This window comes from Acanthochromis polyacanthus, chromosome 21 (genome assembly GCF_021347895.1).
Source record: "Acanthochromis polyacanthus isolate Apoly-LR-REF ecotype Palm Island chromosome 21, KAUST_Apoly_ChrSc, whole genome shotgun sequence".
Classification (NCBI taxonomy): domain Eukaryota; kingdom Metazoa; phylum Chordata; class Actinopteri; family Pomacentridae; genus Acanthochromis; species Acanthochromis polyacanthus.
The window spans coordinates 28,406,543-28,433,717 of NC_067133.1; the positions used below are offsets into that span (position 1 = coordinate 28,406,543).

The following is a 27,175-nucleotide window of genomic DNA, read 5'->3' on the forward strand; positions in this document are numbered from 1 at the left end:
AGATGCAGTTTCTGTGAATGTTTCTGACATCTGTTATCGGTTATTTGCCCGACTTTTCTCACATAAGAAGTCATACAATCGCTGGAACACTTTAACAAACACATGTTAATGAATTTATCTCCATCCAGACGACGCAGAGGTTTGACTTTTGAGCTGTTGCTGACTAGCCTCTTAAACATGTGGTACCAAAAAGATGCCAAGCTCAAGCCGAGCGTCAGATGTTTGTGTAGTAACTCGCTCCATAAGGATTCATTTAGCTGAGGTGAAACATCAAGAAATGTCCCATAGCTGTGGTAAGATGCTGCGTTCTGGTGAGTCATTGTTTTGCTGAACGAGCCACTCGGGCTGACCTGGTCAAGTGTGGAGGAAATGGACTCTTGTTTTAGATAGTCATCCCACATTTAAGCCTTTCCTGATCTGATGTTTATTTGCTTTACTTTTTGCCCCAAATGTAGTGCGTCATACTGATGTCAGGTTTGGTTTGTAGCCGAAGATATCATGGAACTATGTCTAAGCTAAGGTTAAGGTTTTTTTAAAACATTGTGAGTGAAATAAGGTGTCCTAATGTCAGAATTGTCCAAGATGAAGTCGAGGGATTTTACTTTTTGAGTGTAAATACAGTTGATCGTGTTTATGCCATAGTGGGAGGCTAAAATCATAACTGTGATTAATATTTATTTAACTTTGCAGCATTGCAAAGATGCTTTATCTTTAGAATGCACAGCAGCTAAATAGCATCAGACAGAGACAGACTGACAAGGTTAACTCAGTAGCTTCCTGCCCCGGTTAGAGCGACAACAAAACATCTAAATGATCATCATTCATTCACACTAATACGAACTCTTTGGCCTCAGTCTGGAGATGTTTGGCGGTGAGCTGCAAAGCATCAATAGAGACTGCGACACTGAGCTGAAATTCAAATAGTGCACATAAATTAAGTACAATTCTTTGTCGTTTATGAATTCTTTTGGTTTTTGTGCACTGGCTGAATGCTCCAGAGTGCACTTAGGCATTTGCAATGCGATGTGGGAGGTCGCTCTCAGTGTCTTTACAGTAGAAACACTGGGAGGGTTTCAAAGGGAGGGTCCTACATGTACCAACATGCACTAACATGCATTAAAATGCACGTGTGGCCGGACCGGCTGCCAGGACTCAGAACAGAGAAGCTCCAGTTACAGCAAACACTGAGGGAGTCTGACTTCAGTCGCTGCTAAGGACACCATTACTTTACTAAATATTTATGTTGTTTGCTGCTGTAATAATGAAAAATCTCACATACTGCACCTTTAAATTATCTGTATTTTCATTTCCTCGTTTACTTTGCTTCGGTGTAAATGCAGGGTTGGACATCAGGGACCTTGTGTTGTGCTACAGTTTCAGTGGAATATCGTATGTTTCCATTGCATTTTTTCACTGATTAATTGCAGCGTTTGCTTCGCTGTGTCTCATGCTATTAGGACAGCTCATCTTTATACTGGTGTGCCTCTGCTATCTGGAGACAGCTGTGCTCATGGGCTGCACTCTCTGGTTAAGTAGTATCTAGGCGTAGGCGGCTGGGAGGTGATACATTCCAAATCTGGAGGTCATAAAACATTTTACGTAAAAATAGAAAGCCTCCAATTTCCACTTTGTTACACTGAGCGTTGCCTGTTTGCGTCTCTCTGTCCATTCCACTACATTCACAGGCAGCTCAGGATTTAATGTTAATTCTGCCTTTTACTGAAGATATTTCTTAACTGTAGCTTCCATCACAATGCTGGTGAATCAGAGAGCACATGTGCATGCTAAATATCTGAAATGGCCTTGTGTAAGTCGAAGGGAGAGGATTAAGTCTCGGCTTCTTCCACACTTGGCTCAGATTACCACCTTCCTGCTCAGCCATGCATGTGGAGGGAGGCCCTGCAAAAAATAAGCTCGGGAAGAGGCAGATAGGAGGCGGAGAGAGAGAGAGGGAGAGAGAAAAAAACAGAGAGTGCATAAAGCATGCGAGCCGGCGAGTGTGATTTCCTGTAAAGTTTGTCTGCAGGGAGAAAACAAAATGAGAAAAGCCCACTTTAACTTCCAGTCATCTGGGAGTAAACTCAACGGACAGACCACACTGGTTCAGAGACGTGCCCAGAACGACATTTTAATTTCCTCAGCCAGCACACACAGAAAACTGTCAGGCAGATTTTTATTATTTTTTACGTAAATATTTTAGATTTTTTATTTATTTTTTTTCGAAGGGAATGTTTTTTGCTGTTTATTCATGTTGCATCCGGTTGGCTGTGAAACGTCAGATTATTGCACAAGGCCTCATGTGGTACATAACTGGGATCTAACCTGCCTCTGGGCTTTTCATGTGTCCTCACTCGTGTGCATACATGTATTCAGTATGTACATCCAACCCCACGTAGACGGTAAAGTTTAAGAATGTGTCGCCTAGAGGGGAGGGACTGATGGACGCGCTGATGAGCCATATTTGTGGAGGGCGTTGCAGAGCTCAAGGTGCTGTAATGATGGAGGTCGGCTCCGGTTGATTTGTTGGTTGTAATGATGAGCAGCTGTATCCGGTCTGAGGATGTACTCTCATGTTTGCGCACACAGTCTTTCATTGTGTACACAGCTCATGTGGGTTTCCTGTCCCTTGATTTATTTTGTCGTGGCTGCTCTCATGCGTATGCCAGAGTCGGTTAAATGTCTGGTAAACTGGACTTTATTTTAAGATGCATAAATGTGACCTGGTTTAGGAGGTCGTATCTTTGTCTGACACACAGACTCCGTGTGTAATGCATGTACAATATGAATGTATTCATGTTAGCAATAACTAAACAACCCAGGGCAGTGCTTCACATAAAAAACTGCAATAAAACAACAAGAAGAAAATCACTCAGAGAGCACAGTACACCTTCAAGGCTGCTCAGATATTGTATCATTTCCGACAGATTAAATCTTAAATTAAAAAATGACCTTGCGCTGAGGACAGGTGTGTGTTCTGCATGTGTACGTTATGTGCAGATATCGAGTCGCGTGACCTTAATATGTGGCGGGAACTGATGGGACTAAGAGACACCCCCACAATTTAATCATTTGTTGTGTAATTTCCGACGGATAAGTTCTCAACTGTGGATTTGTAGTAGGATATTGCAGTCCTGATCGTCAGCAGGCAGCTGATGCTCCATGTTGTCTACAGTGGTCTTACAGGATTGTTGCTGCATTAAAAGCAGTTTGGAGTTGACTAGTGGTACTTGTTGCTTCACAGGCTATGATTTACACTCTTTTTAATCACATAAACTGGAAATACAGCATTAGAAAGGTGCTGCCCTGAATACACCTTTTGAAACGGAGTCTTTTCAGGGGAGGTTTGTGTGGGAGTGAGGCCACACAAGATCAGGATGTCGACATAATCCATTCCCAGGCCGTCCACCCACTCCCTCTCATTAGTAATGCTGACCTCTGTTGGATTGGGAAGTAATTTAAGCAATTTCCTCTTTTTTTCATGGGCCTAAAAATGGCTGAGGGTCCAAGTAAATATATGCTGCTGCTAATTAAATTCAGGAGCTTGAGCAGTTTGTGGATTGAGAAACTTGATGTGGAAGTTCAGCGAGGATGAGGAGGCCGATTCAGTGAGACATACCGGAGACTCGGATGACTTATGTTGTGAGGTTTCCTGATATCAGGAGAAGTGACACCAACAGAGCAGCAGTCCATGCAAGCAATGCCAGAATCAGCTCTGAGGATTCTCTCTGGTCTTTGTGTTTATATTATAGTCTGGAGAAGGTCAGATTTAGATTACAGACCAACATGGAGGCCACTCATCTGTCTAGTCACGTCAGAATAAACGATATCTAATCTAACGCAGCGCCTGACTGTCTAAAGGCCATTATGACCTTAGAAAGGAGAAAGAGTCATTTTTCCTTTACAAGTGATGAAGTTTTGCATTTGCAAGTTGCAGCAAAACAGTTCCAGATAATGCTTTGTGGTGAGTCTGGAATCGTGTGGTTAGTGACAGGTCTGAAAGAATGTGAAAACAGGAAGTCTAGTCAGAATATTAACGTCTGATATCTTCTAAACCTAGTTTCATTACACAGAAACCAGCTTTCAGGTGAAAGGAGCTGCTGATTTTTCTGTGTTGTGTATCATTTTTATTTGAATTTAGGACTGTCGAGATGAAAACATGCCTCCTTGAGCTGATTTAAATACCAGTTTGCTGCAGCTCAAAGTCTGTTTTGTTTTTTTTGTAATTTTCTTGTACCCATGTTACCTGAATTAAAGAGTCCCCCCCGATGATCATAGACTGGATTGAATAAAAACGAGCATTTCTGCAACATTTGATTGGTTTCGTTTCAGCGCTGAAACACAAATGTAATCCATGTCTACATTTGAATCAGCTTATTTTTTTTGCCGGAGGGAAATAGCTTCTGCTTAATACAATTCTTCTATGCACTGAATTTTTCATTAAATGATAGAAACAGATGATCAAATGTGCCAGCTTTTCTCTCAAATGACAGTCTGTCTTTATCACTTGGCTCTGGATTCCAACTAGGGATGGGAATTTTGACTAATTTCACCGCCGACTAGTCGCAAATTTTTTTTTATTTTATTATTTGCGACTAGTCTACAAAGCCAGAAAACCTGCAATTCAGCGGCCAGAAGTGGCGGGGGCCGGCGAACCCGGCGACGGGCTCCGTGGTCGGGCAACTGGGGCAGACGGGGCGTCTCGGTCTCGCCGCTGAGAGCCACAGGGGCAGGACAGCAGAGCGTAAATCAGCACCGTTTGGCAGTATTTTGACGCAGCAGATGACAACAAGGTCGCCTGTCGGCTGTGTAAACTCGCGGACCCCCAATTTCCACATAACCCCCAATTTCAGAAAATAGACCTGAAGCGAATCTCCAGCGCCGTGGCGCGCGCCGACGCTTCAGGGACGCGGCGCTGGCGCTCCGCAGTGTGTGCAGTGGAAATTGTCTGAAGAGAATGGGTTCTAAGTGCTGTGCAGTACGATTCAAGAGCGCGGCGCTTTCGCGTTATGTGGAAATTCTGGGTTACGCGGGAGCGTCGTCATCTTCCCACTTTACCTTTCCAAACTTTCTTCCCCAAACTGTGTGGCCCCGCCCCCTGCTACGTGTGCCTGTGAGGGGAGGGGAGGAGGAGCAATTCTCTCCCTGGCTGCTCAGCCTGTTTACAAAGAAGCCGAGGCAGAGGCGCGAAGAACAAGGTGCATGATGCTTAATGCAGCGTTTAACCGACTAGTAAAATACTAAATGTTTAATAAATGAGTAGGCGGTTAAATGATTAAACGACGAGTCGCACACATCCCTAATTCCAACACTCTTAGGTCTTTCTTTCCCTTAAAGCTGAGTCTGCAACAGTTTTTAAACTTTAATCAGTTACATGACTCATTATCTCATGAGCCGTCTTGTGCTCGTCGACTGAGCACTATCCTGGTTTCACCACATTAAGGAACAGAATTCATCTCTTCACACACAGATAAAGGCCTTTTGATAGGCCTGTTTGGGACTTGGCCAGAAACCAGGACTTGTGCATGTCACAAGGGATGGAAATTATCTCTCAAATTCATCATTTATCTGTATCTGGGTGGTTTTTGTTTTGCACAAGGCATACATGCTGTTAAAAATAAACTTTAAAAAAAAGTCGCCTCTGTACGATTTTGCAGATCTAACTTGGACAAATAGAAGTTTTATTAAAAAAATCATAAAAAGACCAGCATGACTTTTAAAATATGGTTTATTAAATGCACAATTTTCAACAGTACAGAGAAAATTAAAAAATCATTTTCCAAAGCTGACACATTATCAGTTTAATTATCAGATTGTGGCTAAGTCCCATTAGCTTCCCAACCAGCGGAGCCAACTGGTATATTAAGGATTTGCCATATCCCGTCGGCATAAGTCCAAATACGTCTTTTTTTTCAATGAAACACTTCAGTGCCGTCCTTTGTTTATCTTTCAAGTTGAATTTTAGCTTCAAATCTTTAAGGGCTGTGGCCAAAGCCGAGTCGAAAGATATTGTGCGTTGGTTGTTTCTGTCAGAATCGTCGCGTCTCTGTTGTCACTCAGTTATGCCCGCCTTCTGACTCTACACTTTATGGTGATTCGTCCGGCCAGTTTTAGTAGAATCCAGTCTCAAGCCTTATGGAGGGTAACGAGACCCACCCTGGCAGAGAATTAAATTCGTTGCCGTGGGTTGTCTAGCGCGGCTAGGCTAGGGTCCTTCCAGAACTGGAGGACATTTGGACTTCAAAGTTTTTGAAAAATAAACCTTCTCTTTTACTATTTTCTGCTCCATAGTCATCAATAATAGGTAATAAACTATCCAAGGCTTGATTGGCTCAGCTCAGGACAAGAACATTTACACAACAACTGCATGTTTTAGTATTTTGTACATGGATTATTTGAATTTTGATGGGTGGGACGTAAAATGTCCTCCGGTTCTGGAATGACCCCTGTGTATTTGTTGAAACACAACCTTTAAACTTTAAATCTGCGTCTAGTAAAACTTTAGATGCTGTTTTTCCTCTTTTTTTTGTTCCTAGACAAGTGAGATTTTTGACAAATGTCTGCCTCAGAAGTCAGTCTGCAGGTTTTTGGTCCATCTTGGTGATCACTCTGTTCTTACGATTGTCTGCTGTCTGGATTGAAGTTAACTGTCCGACTGAACTGGACTGAAATCCTGAAGACTCTGGACGGTTTGCCGGGATCATAAATATGTCCCACATCTCCATCTTAACTGAGGAACATTTACAAACGAAAGCAAATATAGTACACAATAAAATCAACGGTATGGAAACCAAACAAAACACACAGCAGGAAAACATGTTGGAGAGACTCAAAGGGCATTTCACATATAGTCTTTAAAAAATTATGTAAAAATATGCATATTCATTGTCATTTAAAGAAAACGTTACACAAAATTTTAACATGATAAAAAAATCTCATAAAATTAAATCAGTCAATGCTGTATGGTCAAGAATCTGTTCATTATAAACATTTCTGCAGTGAAGTTTCTTATCTGCCAGCGTTGATGTTTTATGGAGTAAAACAACACATAACACAAAGAAAACTTTAAATCTTTTAAATCTGCCTCTGTGAGATTGTCTCCTGGGTGGTATTTAATTCAGGATTGTCTTTAGATATACAAACGGACATTATAATGGCAGGACTGGTTTGAGCCGTCATAGCAATGCTTTTAAATTTGCGATGGATTTGATATTTTAAAGCTTTATTTTGTATTTTGTTAAGATTGTCTGCAGTACAACTCAACCAGTCTTCACTCCCCCCAGACCGGAGTGCGAGCTGTCTCCATCTCCTCTCCCTGGAGGATGAATCGTGCTTGGACACCTGGAGCAGCTGCCATACCTGAGCGGTACTCATAGATATCATAAGACAAGTCCTCAAAATTCGGGTTTGGCTGGAATTTTTTTGCCCACTGCCACTGCCACCACTCATAGTCTTTGGTGGCTGTTTGTGCAGAGCTGTAGAACCCAACCCAAGACTTTTTAAACTCCGTCCTCCACTCCCTGAAGGACTTCTTCACGTATAATCGAGCACAAGCCTTCCCGTCTTTCACAAACAGTTGCAGTTTTGCGTCGTAGTCTGCTATGTTGACTGGCATGGGATTCTTGAACTCAGGACCTCTGCATTTCTCTTCTCCCCTCCGTGACCAGAAACAGTATAAGGTCTTCCTCTCATGCAGTCGGACCTGAAGGCCTTCGTTCAGAGGGACAGACGTGTCAAGACTGCCTGATCCAGTCCTGATATGCTTGGAGATCATGGCATCCTCGTCTTCGTTATTCTTGTAAAGTGCTACCATCACACCTTCATTTAGAAGATGTCGAGGGACGTTGTCCCAAACAATTCTGGCTTTTCCGTTTGTACCTGCCATCACCTTCAGTGTTATTTCAGCGCTTCCTACCACTAGTTGACATCCTATGAAATCTCTGGTTTCTGGGATGTTGACAACCACATCGGTGTTCCTTCTCGCCGCAGGCTTTGGTCTGTTGTTGCGCTGGGCCGGGGAGTGCTTTTCCTCGATCACGATAATCAAAAACAGTCCGAGACAAGCGAGGGATTTCCATGTTTTGATGAGGTTCCTTAGTTGGGAATTATCAGCGTTGCTTCCAAAGCGGTTTGTGAGATCTGCCAGTGTGCTCATTTGATTTCCCTCCAGAGGAAATTCTCTGATCCGTCTTAAAAGGTTCACGGTAACCTGGTACGTCTCCTCCGGATCGTACTGTGTCCCCATATGGTCTGATGTCTCATAATGCTGGGTGATGTAGACCTGGTCTATTGTACTTCCCACATTCTGCTCCCTGACCCTGATGATGATCCGGTTCCTGTTTCTTTCTTCATTCCCTGATTGGTAGTGGACAACGTGATACGGAACTGCCAAGCCTCTCCCTTGGAAGATGTTGCCGACAGTGAAGTATCGGTATCTGGCGTTTCCTCGAGGCAGTGGGTCCAGAATCCTCTCATAGTTGCCATAATGATGTGAGCCGTAATCGCCGCTGTCTGGGTCAAATGGCAGCCGTATGATGTTGTTGTTGTCAATGTCGACTATGTTGGCAAACCAGTGGAGGAGCACAAGACCTCGAGTGGGCACAGACTGGCCAAAGTCGACTTTCTTCAGGTCATCGATGGAGTTGAGTCTTGGTACAGCAGACACAGATGTGAGGACGAGGGTCAGAGCTGCACAGCAAATCACGATTGTTCCTGAGACCTTCATCATCCTGTAAAGATATTTTAAAGGTTATTCATTTGTTCCGTGCGTATTTTTGAAACTAGGGACAAATCAAATGATTATTTAGAGACTATTTCTTCACATTTTGATGGATAGGTTTACAATTTTTTTCCAGTCTGTCTTAACCCTCAAGGGACGGACATCCCGCGGGCGGCCCCGCCCCCCCGCGCTGTCTACATAGGTCTCCTTAAACTGATATAACTCAAAAGCCACATTAGCTAGAATGCTCATTCTTTTTGCTGCTAAAAGCACAGACTTCCGTCTTTCAAGTGACATGATTTACGTCATTACAACATGTTAAAAAAAAAAACTCGAGTGATTACTCCGGGAATTGTTCCGCGCCACCACTGTGTGGCGCCAAAATGCCTTTGTGGCGAGTAGGTTGGAAAGAGCAGGAGGTATAGTGAGAGAGCTCTAGATAGATAGCTAGATAGATAGATAGATAGCCTAGATAGATAGATAGACTGATTGATTCGAATTGTGATAGGGAGAGTTGGGTACTGTAGAGTGTGTGATTTAGGGAGAGTAGTTTGATTAGGTGAGAGAAAGTCGTGTGATTTAGTGAGAGATTGTGTGTGAGTATATAATATAGTTGAATAAATGATGAATGTTGAATGAATGAACCAATATAGTTGAAACAATATTGTTGAAAAAATATTTTGTTCAAGTTTCTATGTTCAGTGTTGCCTTAGTTCTGCAGTAGTGATCAAACTAAAAAAAAACGCCTCTGCAGTTTTTACACAAAAATGTTCATATCTCAAAAACTAAAATAGGTATTTTGTTTAAATCACTACTGGTGTGTTCAGAAATTTCTTATTTATTTTACTACATGTGGAAATCATTTCGATCAATGGGTTTTGTGTGCATATTTAGTAATTATAATTAAAAAAAACATTTCCGATTTATGTATTTTCTTATTTATAACACAATTTGAACACCTTTACCTAATGTTTTTGGTTTATTTATATGTATACCATTTTAGATTAAGTTGTAAGGATTCTAGGGATATTAGGTATTTGAAGATATTCCAAGAAATGACATCAGAATGAACAAAAATACAAATGTATGTACTGGCGAACCTTTAAAATTGCAGTCCCCAAAGGGTTAAAACAAGTATCATTTTGGCCATAAAACGTCATATAAACTTTAAAAAGGTCAGAAGGGATCTGAGAGAGCATTCCACAAATTTAATCTTTAGTTTCTTGAATTATTGTTTTAGCTTAATTCTTCATGAGATTTAATTACTTAAATGAAATGAATGTGTAAGTTTTGTTTCTTTAGTATGAATTTAAGATGTTTTTTACAAAGTGACCTGAGAAAGACGCAGTAAAACAGTGAGAGAATATTGTTGTGAAAAAAGAAGAAAGAGGAGGAAGAAGAAGAATTCAAAAAGGGAAAATTAAAAGTAGAAAAAGAAGACTTTAAAGAAGAACAATGCAAAGAGGAAGAAGAATTAAAAGAAGTTACAGCATGTGAAATCCTCTTTCCCCATACCACGTTTGGGGTCATTGTTCAATAGGCTGTTTAATAGCGTCACTTGAATAGATTAGATGCAGTAAAAGCACATAAACAAAACCAAGCGTGCTCCTTCTCAGACTCATTAAAAGCCTCACATATCACATGAGGACTGAGCTCAGCAGTCATTTCATGTCCGGTCACACCTTCAACATTTGACACAACAGAGAAAATACGTCTCTGGCCTGGTGGAAACTCCATTTAATGCATTTTATTTCACACTTTTACAAATTATTAGTAGTTGTTTTTGCCCATTTTAAAAGGCAGGATGGCTTTGAAAACTGCTGAAAGTCAGAATAAACCATATATAAAAGCTTTCATTTCCTGGTATCAAAGCACAGAGGACGTTTCTAGATTTACTAGACTGTTCAGACAAACTGCATACAAGAAACTTTCAATCAACATCACAAGAAGAACATAAACTCCGAATAATTAAATCCGGTTTCAGATATTCATCTGTTAAATTCACATTTTCTAAAACAGTATTTCCCTTTTGCATCTTACTAATGTTAGATCACTTTGCCTTAAAGCTGATTTTACTCATTTAATGTCCCTGAAGCTGAGATCATCCCTTAATCCTAATTTATTCTTATTTGTGTTCATTTATTGTGTTTTAGCAGTAAAATTAATCGCTCTGGACCTTGATTAAAAACTAAAAAAAAGTAGGTAGATTCAAAGTACGCTGATCGATCTGGGGAAGTTTTTTTTTTCTTTGCATCATCCAGCCCAGAATGGAGATAAACAACTGAACACACTTTAACCCAAAACAAAGATCAGTTGGACTGAAAACGCATCAGGAAGTGATCGCTTAGTGTGAGCGACTGTTGTTTTCAGACAAACATGGAAAGTGACAGTTTTATTGCTAATAATAACTGTTATTGCTCTGTTCATGCAGGTTATTTTTTCATAAATGACGACACAATTAGAAGACAGACAATACAAAGAAGTGATTAAATATTTAAAAGCAATGAAACAAGCGTGTGAATGTGTGTGAGAGAGTATTCTAGTGATCCGACTGAAGTTTCACAGGAGGCAAAGTACAATGTACTCCAAATCTAATCCAACAGAAAAACAACCACCGCCAGCTGCATTGTATTTGGTGAATACCCGGTAGAAAAGTTTCCCAAGTCACTTGAATAGAAGCCAAAGTAAACCAAAAAACTTGCTGTAGTAAAATAAGAGAGAGCTTACCTGTATCTGTGTGCTGCAGGCAGGAGTCGGGTCTGATGTGTTTGTGATGAAGCAGGCAACTCCCTGTAGGTTGTTTCCTCAATAATGGAAATGAAACTGAAACCAGGCAACAAGCAGCACTAGTGGTTACAGAACGCTGTTAGCATGAAACCTCCGTTACTCAAGAAAGGAAAGTGGTGCTCTGATGACGTGTCCTGTTGAGGGTTTGTTTTTTGAGATGGCAGAAGGACAGCTTCTCTCCGTTAAAGTTGTTTTTTTTCTACGATGCCAAATAGCTTGATATCAAGGACCATCACTGTTCAGAGGACTATAGTTAATAACAAAGGTGTTCATCTGAAGGCGTCTTCCCGGTAATGGATGCAGCATTCAGTATAGTGTATATTTATGAAATGTACTACAATCTCATTGGTCAAAAACAGGTGGAGAAGAGCCGTGGTTTAGACATGGTTCTCTCTGGTTGGTGGATAGGCTTGTCCACATCTTCTCTCCAGTCATCAGTCTGTGATAACCTGAATGAGAAAGAAATCCCTCCCTACAATGAATGACTGATAGGTTTGTTTGTGTCTTAGTGTCTTTATTATTGAGCGCACAGTCATGTGTAGTTACTTATGGTCTTCCTGTTAAACTTGTGTGACGGTGCTCTCGTTGATGTCTCCAATCATATGCACCTTATCAGCTTTGTGTTCTTTCACATGATGTCTTAAAACAGGTGCGGCCTTCAGTACAGGTAGCTGGTATGTGTGAGTGTGCACGAAGTGTGCATGTTCATGTGTGTGGCTGCAGTGCATGTTTGTGTGTCTGATGTGTGTTGGGTGTAAACCGGTGTGCTTTGCCCTCTGTCTGATCTGGTACTATTCAACTTTGTTTTATCCCAATTCACATAGTGTGAGATAATATTCGAGACCCTCCTATTCAATCACAGGTCGATACAACTCTGTTATTTAGTGTACAATGCAGTGTGTAAATCGGTATTAAGCCAGCAGTATGTTTAATAGAAATAATAAAAATAATAAATCCTAACAATTCCTCCTTTCACATTGTTTTATGGTGTGAATCAAAACTTAGCTTCCCTCCTCTTACCTGATGTCGCTCCCTCCAGCAGGAATAAACGTTAATGACCTGCAGGTGTTCCAGAGCATCATCCAGTTCATTATCTGAGAAGTGAACTACATTGGTTAAGAGCAGCACCTTGCAGGAAGGAGAAAGAGCTTCCTGTGTCAAAGCAGCAGTTATTAAGCAGTTAGCTGTCGTCTGCAGGCTTGAGATACAGCAACATGTGTACTGTCATATTTTGTCTTATCATATATAATGATGAATATTCTAGTCGTGTCTGATGGTTTGGTGTGTGTCTGTGAAGGACACACACACACATACAGCTGGAAGGTCACAAAGTATAAGCTGTAGCTTTGGTATAAAGATACTCACATTGTAGAAACCTGTATGTGGTGTAAACTTAAAGCAATGTGATTTTTAAAAGAGAGACCTAATGCAAATGTCCTCTGTAAAGTGAGATCGAGAGATGGAATAGGATAGCCTAACATCTGTTAAACTGACCAATAGATTTAGAAAAGTATAATGGTGTCAAAAGTGTCCCTCCTATCATATAGATATGAAAAACCAACTGTCACAGCATAAAAGATGAAGCACAGCTCAGTATCTTCGGTCTTTCTTGTGGTGTTAATCACTTCTAAGAGCCACTCCTCAATTTTTGTCATCAATAAATCCTGCTTCCTCTGAATGCTGACTTGGTGAAATTTTGTATTTATTTTTTAGATCTTTAACATTTGAACACGGTCAAGTCTTAGCAGCCAGCCAGATGCCTGTCAAAGTGCAATAACTGAACATTGGTCATTTATAAGCAGGTTTGGGAGGTAAAATCTGTCTTTGTTCACCAGACAAGCCGATGTGTTCATGTTTTATGGTCTGAATTTATTCTTTCTTTCTCTAATCAGGCGGATTCAAACTATTAATATGGAGGATTAGGTCAGTGAATCACCAGAACACCCAGTTTGTTTACTTATGATACATCCTATAAAAACAACAAACAAAAAAACAGTTCGATGTTTGACTGAGTGAGACACACGGATTAATGCATGTCAGAGGAGATGGAAATGATCTTTTGGAGACATTATTCATCTGTGTTTGAGTATGTGGTTTTGTTTGAATAAGGCGTACATGTTGTTAGCAGATCTAACACGGGTTCATCCAGTTTATCTGAGCTTAAAATAACACCACCGACAAGACCAATAAAATGTGGTTTATTGTAAAAACAATTATCAAGAGTACAAATCGTCACTAAAACACAATCACTAACTCTAAATGCTAACACAGATTTTTATCGTTTATCCATCAGAACAGTTTCTCTTCATTCTCAAACAAAACATGAATCAGCACTACTTCTAAATTAGACACGATGACTAGACGTTATTGCAGAACTGAAACCAGAGGAGTGTGTTATCATATGTTTTACTAGTTTCTGCAGCTTTGGTTGTAACTGAAACCCTGAATGGCACACAGTTTGTCATTTACACGGTTTAGCCTGTTGTACAGAACTTACACTTCAGTCTTAGCGAAACAATATTTACAAAATGAGCTGAATAACTACACAGAAAACTTTAATATGTGAAGCATAGTGAGGTAAAGCGAACAAAAGAACAAGCCCTGGCCGTCATCTAGTGGCATCAATGTGTTCCTTTCCCACTTTAAAATACTGCTGGCTTGATGAATCCTAAAACAGCACCACCTGTCAGGTCAGGATGTGGATCTTGGAGCATGTTTTCTCATGCGTGTTGTTTATTTGCGTTACCGAATAGAATAAAAAAAGCAATGAAGAGTAACAGAAGCATGAATAATACACAATCGTTGCACAAATTGTTGTTTCTGTCACTTGTCCCTGACTGGACAACGATGCGCAACAAGAGTCCGAGACAAGCGAGGGAACCCCATGTGTTTCTGATGAGCCTCAACTGGGAATCATCAACGTTGCTCCCAAAGCGGTTTCTGAGACTCATCAGTAAGTGCTGGTCTCCGTTCATGGAAAACTGTCTAATCTGTCTTAAGAGGTTGGGGGTGATCAGAAATGTCTGATGTGGATCATAATCTGTCCCCTGATTGTCAGACATCTCATAATGCTGGGTGATGTAGACTTCATCTATTATCTGTAAACCCTGTCTTCCCTGGTGCCTGACTCTGACGATGATTCGAGCCCTGTTTCTTCCTGCATACTCGGGCCGAGGGTTGACAACATGATGTGGAAGTTGCAAGCCTCTCTCCTGATAGATGTTCCCGATGGTGTAGTATCTGTTATTTCCTAGAGGCAGCAGCCCTTCATAGTTGCCATAATAATGTGAGCCATAATCGCCACTGTCTGGGTCAAAATTCAGGCTTATCCCGTTGTAGCCGTCGATGGTCACCGTGTTGGCAAACCAGTGGAGCAGCACAAGACTGTGAGTGGGCACAGACCGGCCAAAGTTGATTCTCTTCAGGTCATCGATGGAGTCGAGTATTTGTATAGCAGATCCAGACGTCAGGACGAGGGTCAGAGCTGCACAGCGAATCAGGATTCTTCCTGAGACCTTCATCATCCTGTAAAGATATTTTAAAGGTTATTCATTTGTTCCGTGTGTATTTTTGAAACTAGGGACAAATCAAATGATTATTTAGAGACTATTTCTTCACATTTTGATGGATAGGTTTGCAATTTTTTCCCAGTCTGTCTTAAAACAAGTATCATTTTGGCCATAAAATGTCATATAAACTTTAAAAAGGTCAGGAGGGATCTGACTGAGCATTCCACAAATTTAATCTTTAGTTTCTTGAATTATTGTTTTAGCTTAATTCTTCAGGAGATTTAATTACTTAAATGAAATGAATGTGTAAGTTTTGTTTCTTTAGTATGAATTTAAGATGTTTTTTACAAAGTGACCTGAGAAAGACGCAGTAAAACAGTGAGAGAATATTGTTGTGAAAAAAGAAGAGGAGGAAGAAGAAGAATTCAAAAAGGGAAAATTAAAAGTAGAAAAAGAAGACTTTAAAGAAGAACAATGCAAAGAGGAAGAAGAATTAATTATTTTCTAAAACAGTATTTCCCTTTTGCATCTTACTAATGTTAGATCACTTTGCCTTAAAGCTGATTTTACTCATTTAATGTCCCTGAAGCTGAGATCATCCCTTAATCCTAATTTATTCTTATTTGTGTTCATTTATTGTGTTTTAGCAGTAAAATTATTTGCTCTGGACCTTGATTAAAAACTAAAAAAAAGTAGGTAGATTCAAAGTACGCTGATCGATCTGGGGAAGTTTTTTTTTCTTTGCATCATCCAGCCCAGAATGGAGATAAACAACTGAACACACTTTAACCCAAAACAAAGATCAGTTGGACTGAAAACGCATCAGGAAGTGATCGCTTAGTGTGAGCGACTGTTGTTTTCAGACAAACATGGAAAGTGACAGTTTTATTGCTAATAATAACTGTTATTGCTCTGTTCATGCAGGTTATTTTTTCATAAATGACGACACAATTAGAAGACAGACAGTACAAAGAAGTGATTAAATATTTAAAAGCAATGAAACAAGCGTGTGAATGTGTGTGAGAGAGTATTCTAGTGATCCGACTGAAGTTTCACAGGAGGCAAAGTACAATGTACTCCAAATCTAATCCAACAGAAAAACAACCACCGCCAGCTGCATTGTATTTGGTGAATACCCGGTAGAAAAGTTTCCCAAGTCACTTGAATAGAAGCCAAAGTAAACCAAAAAACTTGCTGTAGTAAAATAAGAGAGAGCTTACCTGTATCTGTGTGCTGCAGGCAGGAGTCGGGTCTGATGTGTTTGTGATGAAGCAGGCAACTCCCTGTAGGTTGTTTCCTCAATAATGGAAATGAAACTGAAACCAGGCAACAAGCAGCACTAGTGGTTACAGAACGCTGTTAGCATGAAACCTCCGTTACTCAAGAAAGGAAAGTGGTGCTCTGATGACGTGTCCTGTTGAGGGTTTGTTTTTTGAGATGGCAGAAGGACAGCTTCTCTCCGTTAAAGTTGTTTTTTTTCTACGATGCCAAATAGCTTGATATCAAGGACCATCACTGTTCAGAGGACTATAGTTAATAACAAAGGTGTTCATCTGAAGGCGTCTTCCCGGTAATGGATGCGGCATTCAGTATAGTGTATATTTATGAAATGTACTACAATCTCATTGGTCAAAAACAGGTGGAGAAGAGCCGTGGTTTAGACATGGTTCTCTCTGGTTGGTGGATAGGCTTGTCCACATCTTCTCTCCAGTCATCAGTCTGTGATAACCTGAATGAGAAAGAAATCCCTCCCTACAATGAATGACTGATAGGTTTGTTTGTGTCTTAGTGTCTTTATTATTGAGCGCACAGTCATGTGTAGTTACTTATGGTCTTCCTGTTAAACTTGTGTGACGGTGCTCTCGTTGATGTCTCCAATCATATGCACCTTATCAGCTTTGTGTTCTTTCACATGATGTCTTAAAACAGGTGCGGCCTTCAGTACAGGTAGCTGGTATGTGTGAGTGTGCACGAAGTGTGCATGTTCATGTGTGTGGCTGCAGTGCATGTTTGTGTGTCTGATGTGTGTTGGGTGTAAACCGGTGTGCTTTGCCCTCTGTCTGATCTGGTACTATTCAACTTTGTTTTATCCCAATTCACATAGTGTGAGATAATATTCGAGACCCTCCTATTCAATCACAGGTCGATACAACTCTGTTATTTAGTGTACAATGCAGTGTGTAAATCGGTATTAAGCCAGCAGTATGTTTAATAGAAATAATAAAAATAATAAATCCTAACAATTCCTCCTTTCACATTGTTTTATGGTGTGAATCAAAACTTAGCTTCCCTCCTCTTACCTGATGTCGCTCCCTCCAGCAGGAATAAACGTTAATGACCTGCAGGTGTTCCAGAGCATCATCCAGTTCATTATCTGAGAAGTGAACTACATTGGTTAAGAGCAGCACCTTGCAGGAAGGAGAAAGAGCTTCCTGTGTCAAAGCAGCAGTTATTAAGCAGTTAGCTGTCGTCTGCAGGCTTGAGATACAGCAACATGTGTACTGTCATATTTTGTCTTATCATATATAATGATGAATATTCTAGTCGTGTCTGATGGTTTGGTGTGTGTCTGTGAAGGACACACACACACATACAGCTGGAAGGTCACAAAGTATAAGCTGTAGCTTTGGTATAAAGATACTCGCATTGTAGAAACCTGTATGTGGTGTAAACTTAAAGCAATGTGATTTTTAAAAGAGAGACCTAATGCAAATGTCCTCTGTAAAGTGAGATCGAGAGATGGAATAGGATAGCCTAACATCTGTTAAACTGACCAATAGATTTAGAAAAGTATAATGGTGTCAAAAGTGTCCCTCCTATCATATAGATATGAAAAACCAACTGTCACAGCATAAAAGATGAAGCACAGCTCAGTATCTTCGGTCTTTCTTGTGGTGTTAATCACTTCTAAGAGCCACTCCTCAATTTTTGTCATCAATAAATCCTGCTTCCTCTGAATGCTGACTTGGTGAAATTTTGTATTTATTTTTTAGATCTTTAACATTTGAACACGGTCAAGTCTTAGCAGCCAGCCAGATGCCTGTCAAAGTGCAATAACTGAACATTGGTCATTTATAAGCAGGTTTGGGAGGTAAAATCTGTCTTTGTTCACCAGACAAGCCGATGTGTTCATGTTTTATGGTCTGAATTTATTCTTTCTTTCTCTAATCAGGCGGATTCAAACTATTAATATGGAGGATTAGGTCAGTGAATCACCAGAACACCCAGTTTGTTTACTTATGATACATCCTATAAAAAACAACAAACAAAAAAAACAGTTCGATGTTTGACTGAGTGAGACACACGGATTAATGCATGTCAGAGGAGATGGAAATGATCTTTTGGAGACATTATTCATCTGTGTTTGAGTATGTGGTTTTGTTTGAATAAGGCGTACATGTTGTTAGCAGATCTAACACGGGTTCATCCAGTTTATCTGAGCTTAAAATAACACCACCGACAAGACCAATAAAATGTGGTTTATTGTAAAAACAATTATCAAGAGTACAAATCGTCACTAAAACACAATCACTAACTCTAAATGCTAACACAGATTTTTATCGTTTATCCATCAGAACAGTTTCTCTTCATTCTCAAACAAAACATGAATCAGCACTACTTCTAAATTAGACACGATGACTAGACGTTATTGCAGAACTGAAACCAGAGGAGTGTGTTATCATATGTTTTACTAGTTTCTGCAGCTTTGGTTGTAACTGAAACCCTGAATGGCACACAGTTTGTCATTTACACGGTTTAGCCTGTTGTACAGAACTTACACTTCAGTCTTAGCGAAACAATATTTACAAAATGAGCTGAATAACTACACAGAAAACTTTAATATGTGAAGCATAGTGAGGTAAAGCGAACAAAAGAACAAGCCCTGGCCGTCATCTAGTGGCATCAATGTGTTCCTTTCCCACTTTAAAATACTGCTGGCTTGATGAATCCTAAAACAGCACCACCTGTCAGGTCAGGATGTGGATCTTGGAGCATGTTTTCTCATGCGTGTTGTTTATTTGCGTTACCGAATAGAATAAAAAAAGCAATGAAGAGTAACAGAAGCATGAATAATACACAATTGTTGCACAAATTGTTGTTTCTGTCACTTGTCCCTGACTGGACAACGATGCGCAACAAGAGTCCGAGACAAGCGAGGGAACCCCATGTGTTTCTGATGAGCCTCAACTGGGAATCATCAACGTTGCTCCCAAAGCGGTTTCTGAGACTCATCAGTAAGTGCTGGTCTCTGTTCATGGAAAACTGTCTAATCTGTCTTAAGAGGTTGGGGGTGATCAGAAATGTCTGATGTGGATCATAATCTGTCCCCTGATTGTCAGACATCTCATAATGCTGGGTGATGTAGACTTCATCTATTATCTGTAAACCCTGTCTTCTTTGGTGCCTGACTCTGACGATGATTCGAGCCCTGTTTCTTCCTGCATACTCGGGCCGAGGGTTGACAACATGATGTGGAAGTTGCAAGCCTCTCTCCTGATAGATGTTCCCGATGGTGTAGTATCTGTTGTTTCCTAGAGGCAGCAGCCCTTCATAGTTGCCATAATAATGTGAGCCATAATCGCCACTGTCTGAGTCAAAATTCAGGCTTATCACGTTGTAGCCGTCGATGGTCACCGTGTTGGCAAACCAGTGGAGCAGCACGAGACTGTGAGTGGGCACAGACCGGCCAAAGTTGATTCTCTTCAGGTCATCGATGGAGTCGAGTATTTGTATAGCAGATCCAGACGTCAGGACGAGGGTCAGAGCTGCACAGCGAATCAGGATTCTTCCTGAGACCTTCATCATCCTGAAAGATATTTTAAAAGTTATTCATTTGGTTTTTTTTTAAAAAAACTATTGGAGACCATTTTTTCACATTTTGATGAATAAAGGTTTGAATTTTTTTTCCAGTCTGTCTTTAAACAAGAATCATTTTGGCCATAAATCATCATAAAACCTTAATAAAGGTCAGACGGGATCTGAGTGTGCATTAAAACAAATGTCTTTATTTTCTTAAAGTTTTAGTTTAATGCTTCAGAATATTTAATTACTTAAAGGAAATGAGTGTCAGTTTTTTTTTTGTTGTTTTTTAGTATGAGTTTATCCTGTTGTTTTTTGCACAGTGACCTGAGAGAGACAGTAAAACAGTGACAGAATATCATAATAAAAAAGGAAGAAGAAGAAGAATTTGAAGAAACTCTTATTCATCTGTACTCGGTCCATACATGTCTTTATCACAAGTGATGCATGTAATGATTACACAATGATTATATTATATATTTTTAAAATATTTTTCAACATTTTTGAGGTTCGTCTTTTAGTATGAAATAGTCTTTTTTGTTGTTGTCATTTCTCCAGACAGTGACAAACGAACTGTAACACTAAGAGCAACAGTCCAGCTAAATAGACTGTAATTTGTTTACACTGAAAACACATTAGGAAAGGTGTGGTCGGTACGAACAGGAGCAAGCTTTAAGACAGATGTCTTTCTTGCAATAAATTGCAATAAATTACTTCACTGTTATTCCAAGTTTAGATTTATCAAAAGATAATAAGATTTGAAATTGGAATGTTATTTGTGTCAAAACTGGACATGCATGTGAAACCGGACACTCTAATTAATACTACAAAGAGCTTCACAAAAGGTTCATACCGAATGCAATCTAGCATCAGCAAAATACTCTTAAAGGTAATATTTTCACCTTGAGCATAATTTCTAAGCAGTAAAAGAACTTTACTTCTAGAAGAGAAAGGGCTTACCTGCATAAGTCTGCAGCTTTCAAACGTCTGATCTGTGTTTTCCAGTGAGCAGTCCGGTTAGGTTTTGTTTTCCCAGTACATGAAACTATGACAACAGTCAAGTGTTGTGTAAGAAGAGACCTTGAAGTAGCCAAATGAAGCAGTTTAGAAGAAATCTCCTCCTTTATTCCAGAAAAAAAGAAAACACCCCCACCAGGGCTCTGACTAACGTTTTACTTTGTTTGCGTTTGTGTGCCAATTTTTTTTCATTTTCCTGAGCACCAAAAACTTTCCACTGTGCACAATTAGACGTGAATCCTGTGCGAGTCCGCATTAAGTTATTAGGACGAGGTTGTCATGACACAACATGATCTCTTGGACCTGATCTGTTATTTCAGACAATAAGGAATGATTTAAAAAGCAAAGCGAACAAAACCATGAGGATGGAGCTATTTGTGGGTTCATTGCTAAATGAGGGCCGGAATATAGTATATTTTATATAGTATATAAACCCAAACAAAGTGGGGAAAAAAGGTCATTTAAACATCCCAAAAGAGACACTTTGTAAATCACTATGCAACAAATAGTAAACAAGAAAAGCACTTAGAGAGCGAAGTCCCCCCCCAAGGCTGTTCATTCCCTCATATGTCAGAAATGCATCATTTGTTTGGTTAATGATGAGCAGAAATCACGGCACCATAGAATGAGTCCGTTTAGTATAGATGTACCCACAAACATAATGACCTCACGCTGATCACAGACGTATGCTATACATGTGTATGTTATGTACAGATACCGAGTCACGTGACCTAAATATGTAGCAGGTGGCGGGAATTGATGAGACTCAGAAACACCCCCACAATTTAATCAACTGTTCCTTTTATCATTTCTGATGGATAAGTCCTGATAAGTCCTCAGTGGTGGATTTGTAGTCGGATCACCATCATGTGATCGTCAGCAGGCAGCTGATGTAGTGTTCACTTGTTGTCATGGTTACAATGACGCTGTGCCGCTATCTGGCAATTATGCGGAAATCTTTTAACAAATCTGTGCATCCAGACTATAAGCCGCATCACTGCCAAAATGTAATCACTTGGTTGTTGATTCATTTCTGATCTTCCCTGAAAATTTCATCCAAAACCGTTGTTCCATTTTTTAAAAATAATGTGACAGACAGACACTGATCATCACATAACTCCACTGCGTTCCTTGGTGGAGTAAAAAACACACAAATTAGTAGTAAACAAAATGTTGTGAAGATAAAATAGAACATCAAACTTCAGTGACTCCATCTGACGAGTCCATCAGAATCTACAGAAGACCTCCCAAGACAAAGTGCTGGGCTCAGTTGTGCAGGTTTACAGACATCTAACAGGAAATCAGTGATCTGATTAATTCTCTGGATAACTCTGGATCTGTGATCCTATACTCACCACGTCTGTTTTCTTCAACAGTAAGGTGTATTTATGAGTCACAGCTTTTCACCAAAGTTTAGATTTCATTACCTGAAAGTGAAGTGAACTATCTGCAGATGTGTAAATGTTAGATTTGTATGTTTGAATTTGATGTTTTAGAATTATTAGACAGAGCAGAAAACCAAACAACTGTTTCACTCTTTGGTGTGACCTACAACAAAACGTGTGGTGGTTTTATGTCACCAGAACTCAGTTTGTTCGATTTAAGACAGTTGTTATACGTTACAAAAAGCTTGATATTAAAATACAAGCTGTAGAAACAATCTTTAACCAATGATATTAATCAGATAAGTAGCATGTTGAAGTCTGCCCGTCTCCTCTGCGTTTGTAGAATGAGAAGTAGCTGCAACTCCCTCAGTAACCAGCAGGAGATGCTGTCACACAGGTAGTGTCGTCATACCTGGAAGGTACCAAACCCTGAGCCTGGAAAAGCTCCAAGTCAGTGCTGCATTGAAGTCCAGTGTAGTTTACAGTTAGAAACACAGCAAACAGTAGATCAGCTGTCTGGTTCTGTGTTGTTGCACTCACGTATGCTACCGTTCAAAAGTTTAGGGTCACTTAAAAATGTCCTTATTTTTGAAAGAAAAACTTTTTTTCAATGAAGATAACATTCAATGAATCACAAATCCAATGTTGACATTGTTAATGTGATAAATGACTATTGTAGCTGGAAACAGCTGATTTTTAATGGAATATCTCCATAGGGGTACAGAGGAACATTTCCAGCAACCATCACTCCTGTGTTCTAATGCTACATTGTGTTAGCTAATGCTGTTGAAAGGCTCATTGATGATTAGAAAACCCTTGTACAGTTATGTTAACACATGAATAAAAGTGGGGGTTTTCATGGAAAACATGGAATTATCTGGGTGATCCCAAACTTTTGAATGGTAGTGTAGATCAACTGTAACTCCTTTAGAAAAACTTTAGCTATTATGGAGTGACTCTAATTCATGTATATAGACATGAAAAACATGACTGTTTACTATTAATCCCCCAAACTGAGAAAGCACTTCCTCTTTACACACATACTGGCTATCATTCATTTCCTGGAGACTTACTCTAACCTAAACCTCACCTCAAACCATGTTTTCATCTTAAATTTTTGTTATTATTTTTATTATTAGACTTGGTTTTGTCCTAAAAAGGAAGTCCAGTCCCCATAGTGTAACCAGACAAACAGATTCAGATTAAATGCACACAGATGTGCACACAGTGACACGCTCAGGTTTCTCTTGATATCCTGCCTCCGTATTCCCTCTGGGTAGAGAAAGGAAACAAAGGAAACATTTAGTTTCTCAGCGGTCGCCACCCACATCTTTCACATGGGCATCATGCAAGAAGTGACGCTGCTAAAGTTGCTGCTCTTTTTAATTTGCTTCTCACATCCTTTGACACACGAGCAGCTCAGGATGCTGTTGATTTTTCAGCATTTGTTCTTCATATTAGGCTTCTTAATGTCAGGTTTTATCCTTCAACTTCTTCATTCATGGGTTTAGGATGTTGTTCCAGCCTTTTCTGTACACTCTGAAAAGCTCATGGGTACAACGCAGGAAAAAATGCCTTTGCTGAATTTAATATATTGCGCCCAGTGAGTCTATGCTGTTTCTACCTATCGTGTTTCAGTGTTATGAAAGTCCTTGGACAGCTGCGAGGAGCGGGGGTCAGCCAGACAGCTCTACACTCTGCCTGCCAATGCATGACAACATCTTGGCTTGGCGAGGCCCAGAAACTTCAGCCCCCTGACACTGGCTTTCTGTCACTACATCCCCCCATCTCCTCGAAGTGAAGATCTCTTTATCGGAAAAGGCCACGTCCCCAGCAGGACAGCGGCTCTCTGATAAAACAGCTACGTCGGATCAAACAAACGACGGCTGGCTCGCTCCGCATGCACCCAAGGCCGGGTTCACTCAGGAGTCGAGAGTTTTTATTTTGTAGAATGTCTGTTTCAACCGGTTGATGACACCTGTGAAGTCATAATCACAGTTTTATGTCAGTGAAATGGTTTCGCTGGTCGTCAGTGACGACACAGTAGAGAGAAGTTAACTCAAAGCTTTAGTGTAAATAAAAAAGACAAGTTATTAATGAAACCTACAGTGAGAGGCTCCAGAGAGGTGGAAAGTTTTAGAGTCTGCACAAACATTTTCTCAAACAACTGTTCCAGGACGCTCTGCAGGGCTGCACTGCTTTTATTTTCCCAAATCTGTTTTTTTTTTTTTTTTTTTTTTCATTTGCACTGAATGGGGAAAAAACTGCATGTTGCATTGGTTTGCATGTGTTCATGTTGTAAAAACTCTTCATATTTACTTTATTTCTCTCAGCTCTACTTTCTGATGACGTGCTTCATCTCTGACATCTCTCGGTCGTATCCTTCTATCTGCGTTTTGCACAGAGCAGCTTTTTAAATTTGATATGAGCTTCAGTACTGACCTGAAATGATGAAAAGCTCAGCAGGCAGAAAGCAGCTTCTAATCCCATCCTGTAACTCCTGCTAGTTTTCTCCACAGTTTCAGTATCTCCACTTTAAATCAGGGTTTTTATTGGGGAGATAAAGTTGAGCTCCAGAGAGACGGAGATGAAAAGAAAAGGAGGCAAAGAACGAAAGGTTGTAAGAGAACCGGCCCTGAGTCTGAGGAAAGTGTAGGGTTTTTCACATAGTAAAAACTAAGCAGAGCGAGGGTTTATTTTAAGGCCATATTTGGTCAGACCTGCTTTTTATCACTCTTACATGCATGTGTCTGTGGAACGCAGAAGGTCCACGTTGATGCTGCAGACATGCTAGAAGAACGTGGAGCAGCACTAACTCTTATCTTGCATAATGAGACGAAACAAATCCATCTTTCCAACCTGCGGTGTTGCATATTTTTTCAGCAACTTTTTCAAGGAATGCAGGTGCTGCCCTGAGTAAATGTGTGTTTCTGCCTGTGGCTGTCGGGTTGCTCTCCGGCCACCACGCTGCTGTGTAATTACACTTCCTGTGAGGCTGAAGACAGCTGTTTTCTCACTCTTTAATCACACAAATATACACACCGTGTAAGAATAGTAATCAGCAGAGAAATTGGTTTACTTCTCAGGCTTTGGAAAATAAGTGCTTTTCTCACTATTCAATGAGATGCAGCTACTTGAAAGTTTATTTTCCTCCTCTGGCTTATTTCTCAGGTTGAATCGTCATTCCAGATAATTTTATACTCAACAGAAGTAAATGGTCACTTTTTGTTCGTGCTTCTTTTACGAGTTTACAAATGATGTTGCTTTGTTAGCTGTGTAATTAACCTCTGAACCCTGGGCTGTTTCTGTGCTTCTATTTCTTTTGTGCTTGCTTTTCATTGTAATTTAAATCCTGCATCGCTAAGAAAAGTTTTAGTTTTTCACAGAATCTTGTTACTAAAAGCGCTTTATTTTTGGTGAATTATGATGACTATTTCTGTTTCTTAGTGTCATTTTAAGTCTTTATTTTTATGATAATCTGCCTTTGAGGTTCAGACATTTAATCAAACGTGAATCGTGACGGTTAATCTCACTGTTTCTCCGTCTATGCCACACATTTCCCTTGCTGTTGCTATAAAGTTATTCAATTCTTCTTACCTCCCCACACACCCTTTTGTGGCATTTTCTTTGCGAAAGTGCAAATGTCACCATATCCTCTGATCGTTCTGGAACGCAGGGTTGCTTCAGCTTTATCAAAAACATTTCCTTCTGTGCAATTTAGTCAACTTTAATGTCGATTCTGCTGTATGTACAGGACATTTGCAGCTAGAATAATCATTTACCACATTATCAATTTCTAGATTGGATTTATCATTCATTTAATGTTATCTTCATTGTAAAAAAATTCTTTTCTTTCAGAAATAAGGAAATTCTAAGTGACCCTAAACTTTTGCGCAGTAGTGTGGATTTCTCTCAGACTCTGGCTCAACATGCACCGTAGAAAAAAGACAAAGACACAAAGAGGCATTGCAGTGCAAAGGATAATGCAGTCATGTAGTAAAATACATTCATAGATGTAAAAACAGTATAATGTATTGTAATCGGTGCCAAGTAGTGATAAAACAGTCTGATTGTTTTCCACTTTAAAACTGAAATATTGCATCACTATACAGCATCATAGAGGATGTGGCATCCAAACTAAAATGTTTATCTTATCTTGAAAAGTGAAAGTAATCACAGCAACACGTGCAGAGGGAGCAGCTTTTATTTAGCTGAAATACTGCTGCTGAAAATGCATTGTTTCTTCGTCTAATGTGATCTCTAGTGAAGTTTACTCTTTGTACAGACAGGTCAGGCTTTATTTTTTTACTTTTTGTCAGAGGGAGGGGGTTATTTGAAGGAAGTGGGCATGTCCTGCTGCAGTCACATGACCGTCAGGGGTGGGAGGGGCGGGCAGGGAGCTTCAGAGCCTCGGCAGAGTTTGGCCTCACTGCAGCGCTGCACTTCTACAGGGACGACCCAAACATACACTTCACACACGGTGAGTGCTTTGCATACCAGCAGGGAGTGTGTGGGGGTGTGTGTGTGTTTGTAAGAAAGCAGTTGGAAGTAGAGGAAGTGAGTATTTTCCCCCTTTGTTCTTGTTTTTGTGTGTTTTTCCTCTTTCCTGTAAGAAGAGGTCTGCTGTTTTGGAGTCCAGCTGTTTTAATATTAGAGTTTTATGGGACTGATGTGCATGTTGCTGTTCATGCATGAGTGAGTGCAGGTATAAAATTTCACAGACGAGCTTCTCGGGTTTGCATTTCATCTGTTAATGTGTGTGTGCTTTGTGTATAGCTACCATTGTTCTAAGTTTTGCATTCCCTCTGTCTTTCATCCCATAAATGTTGTGCACGTCTGCTGTGTGGCAAGATTTGTAATCAGTCTGTCTGTGCATAACACACACACACACACACACACACACACACACACACACACACACACACACACACACACACACACACACACACACACACACAGGC

General features: G+C 40.1%; 3 protein-coding genes across 9 annotated transcripts in view; 1 reads left to right on the forward strand and 2 right to left on the reverse strand.

Moving 5' to 3' along the window:
- LOC110956028 (septin-9-like) overlaps window positions 1-27,175 on the forward strand; it is a 105,898-nt gene that overhangs the window by 45,652 nt on the left and 33,071 nt on the right. Inside the window, exon 1 of one of the 5 annotated variants that reach the window (XM_022201255.2) lies at window positions 26,601-26,694. The exons of 3 other annotated variants lie outside the window; for them this stretch is intronic. The gene's annotated coding sequence lies outside the window, so the exon portion shown is untranslated. Of the gene's footprint in view, window positions 1-26,600; window positions 26,772-27,175 lie in introns of those variants that run through there. One more of the 5 variants, XM_022201256.2, reaches the window with a different exon arrangement.
- Window positions 5,813-16,570, reverse strand: LOC127530240 (uncharacterized). Of its 2 annotated transcripts, none has more exons than XM_051941060.1 (2): window positions 16,233-16,570; window positions 5,813-8,726 (listed from the first exon to the last, which is right to left on the reverse strand). In XM_051941060.1, the coding sequence occupies exon 2, from the start codon at window positions 8,723-8,725 to the stop codon at window positions 7,268-7,270; it is 1,458 nt and encodes a 485-aa protein (XP_051797020.1). In that variant the 5' UTR covers window position 8,726; window positions 16,233-16,570; the 3' UTR covers window positions 5,813-7,267. The 2 variants fall into 2 exon arrangements, with proteins under 2 accessions (XP_051797020.1, XP_051797019.1); XM_051941059.1 differs by lacking the exon at window positions 16,233-16,570 and adding an exon at window positions 11,444-11,780.
- LOC110956029 (uncharacterized) lies at window positions 13,686-21,037 on the reverse strand. 2 transcript variants are annotated; one of them, XM_051941063.1, is made up of 2 exons: window positions 20,773-20,923; window positions 13,686-15,028 (listed from the first exon to the last, which is right to left on the reverse strand). In XM_051941063.1, the coding sequence occupies exon 2, from the start codon at window positions 15,025-15,027 to the stop codon at window positions 14,224-14,226; it is 804 nt and encodes a 267-aa protein (XP_051797023.1). In that variant the 5' UTR covers window position 15,028; window positions 20,773-20,923; the 3' UTR covers window positions 13,686-14,223. The 2 variants fall into 2 exon arrangements, 1 of the variants encoding a protein (XP_051797023.1); XR_007938653.1 differs by lacking the exon at window positions 13,686-15,028 and adding an exon at window positions 18,477-19,819 and having other exon boundaries at window positions 20,773-21,037.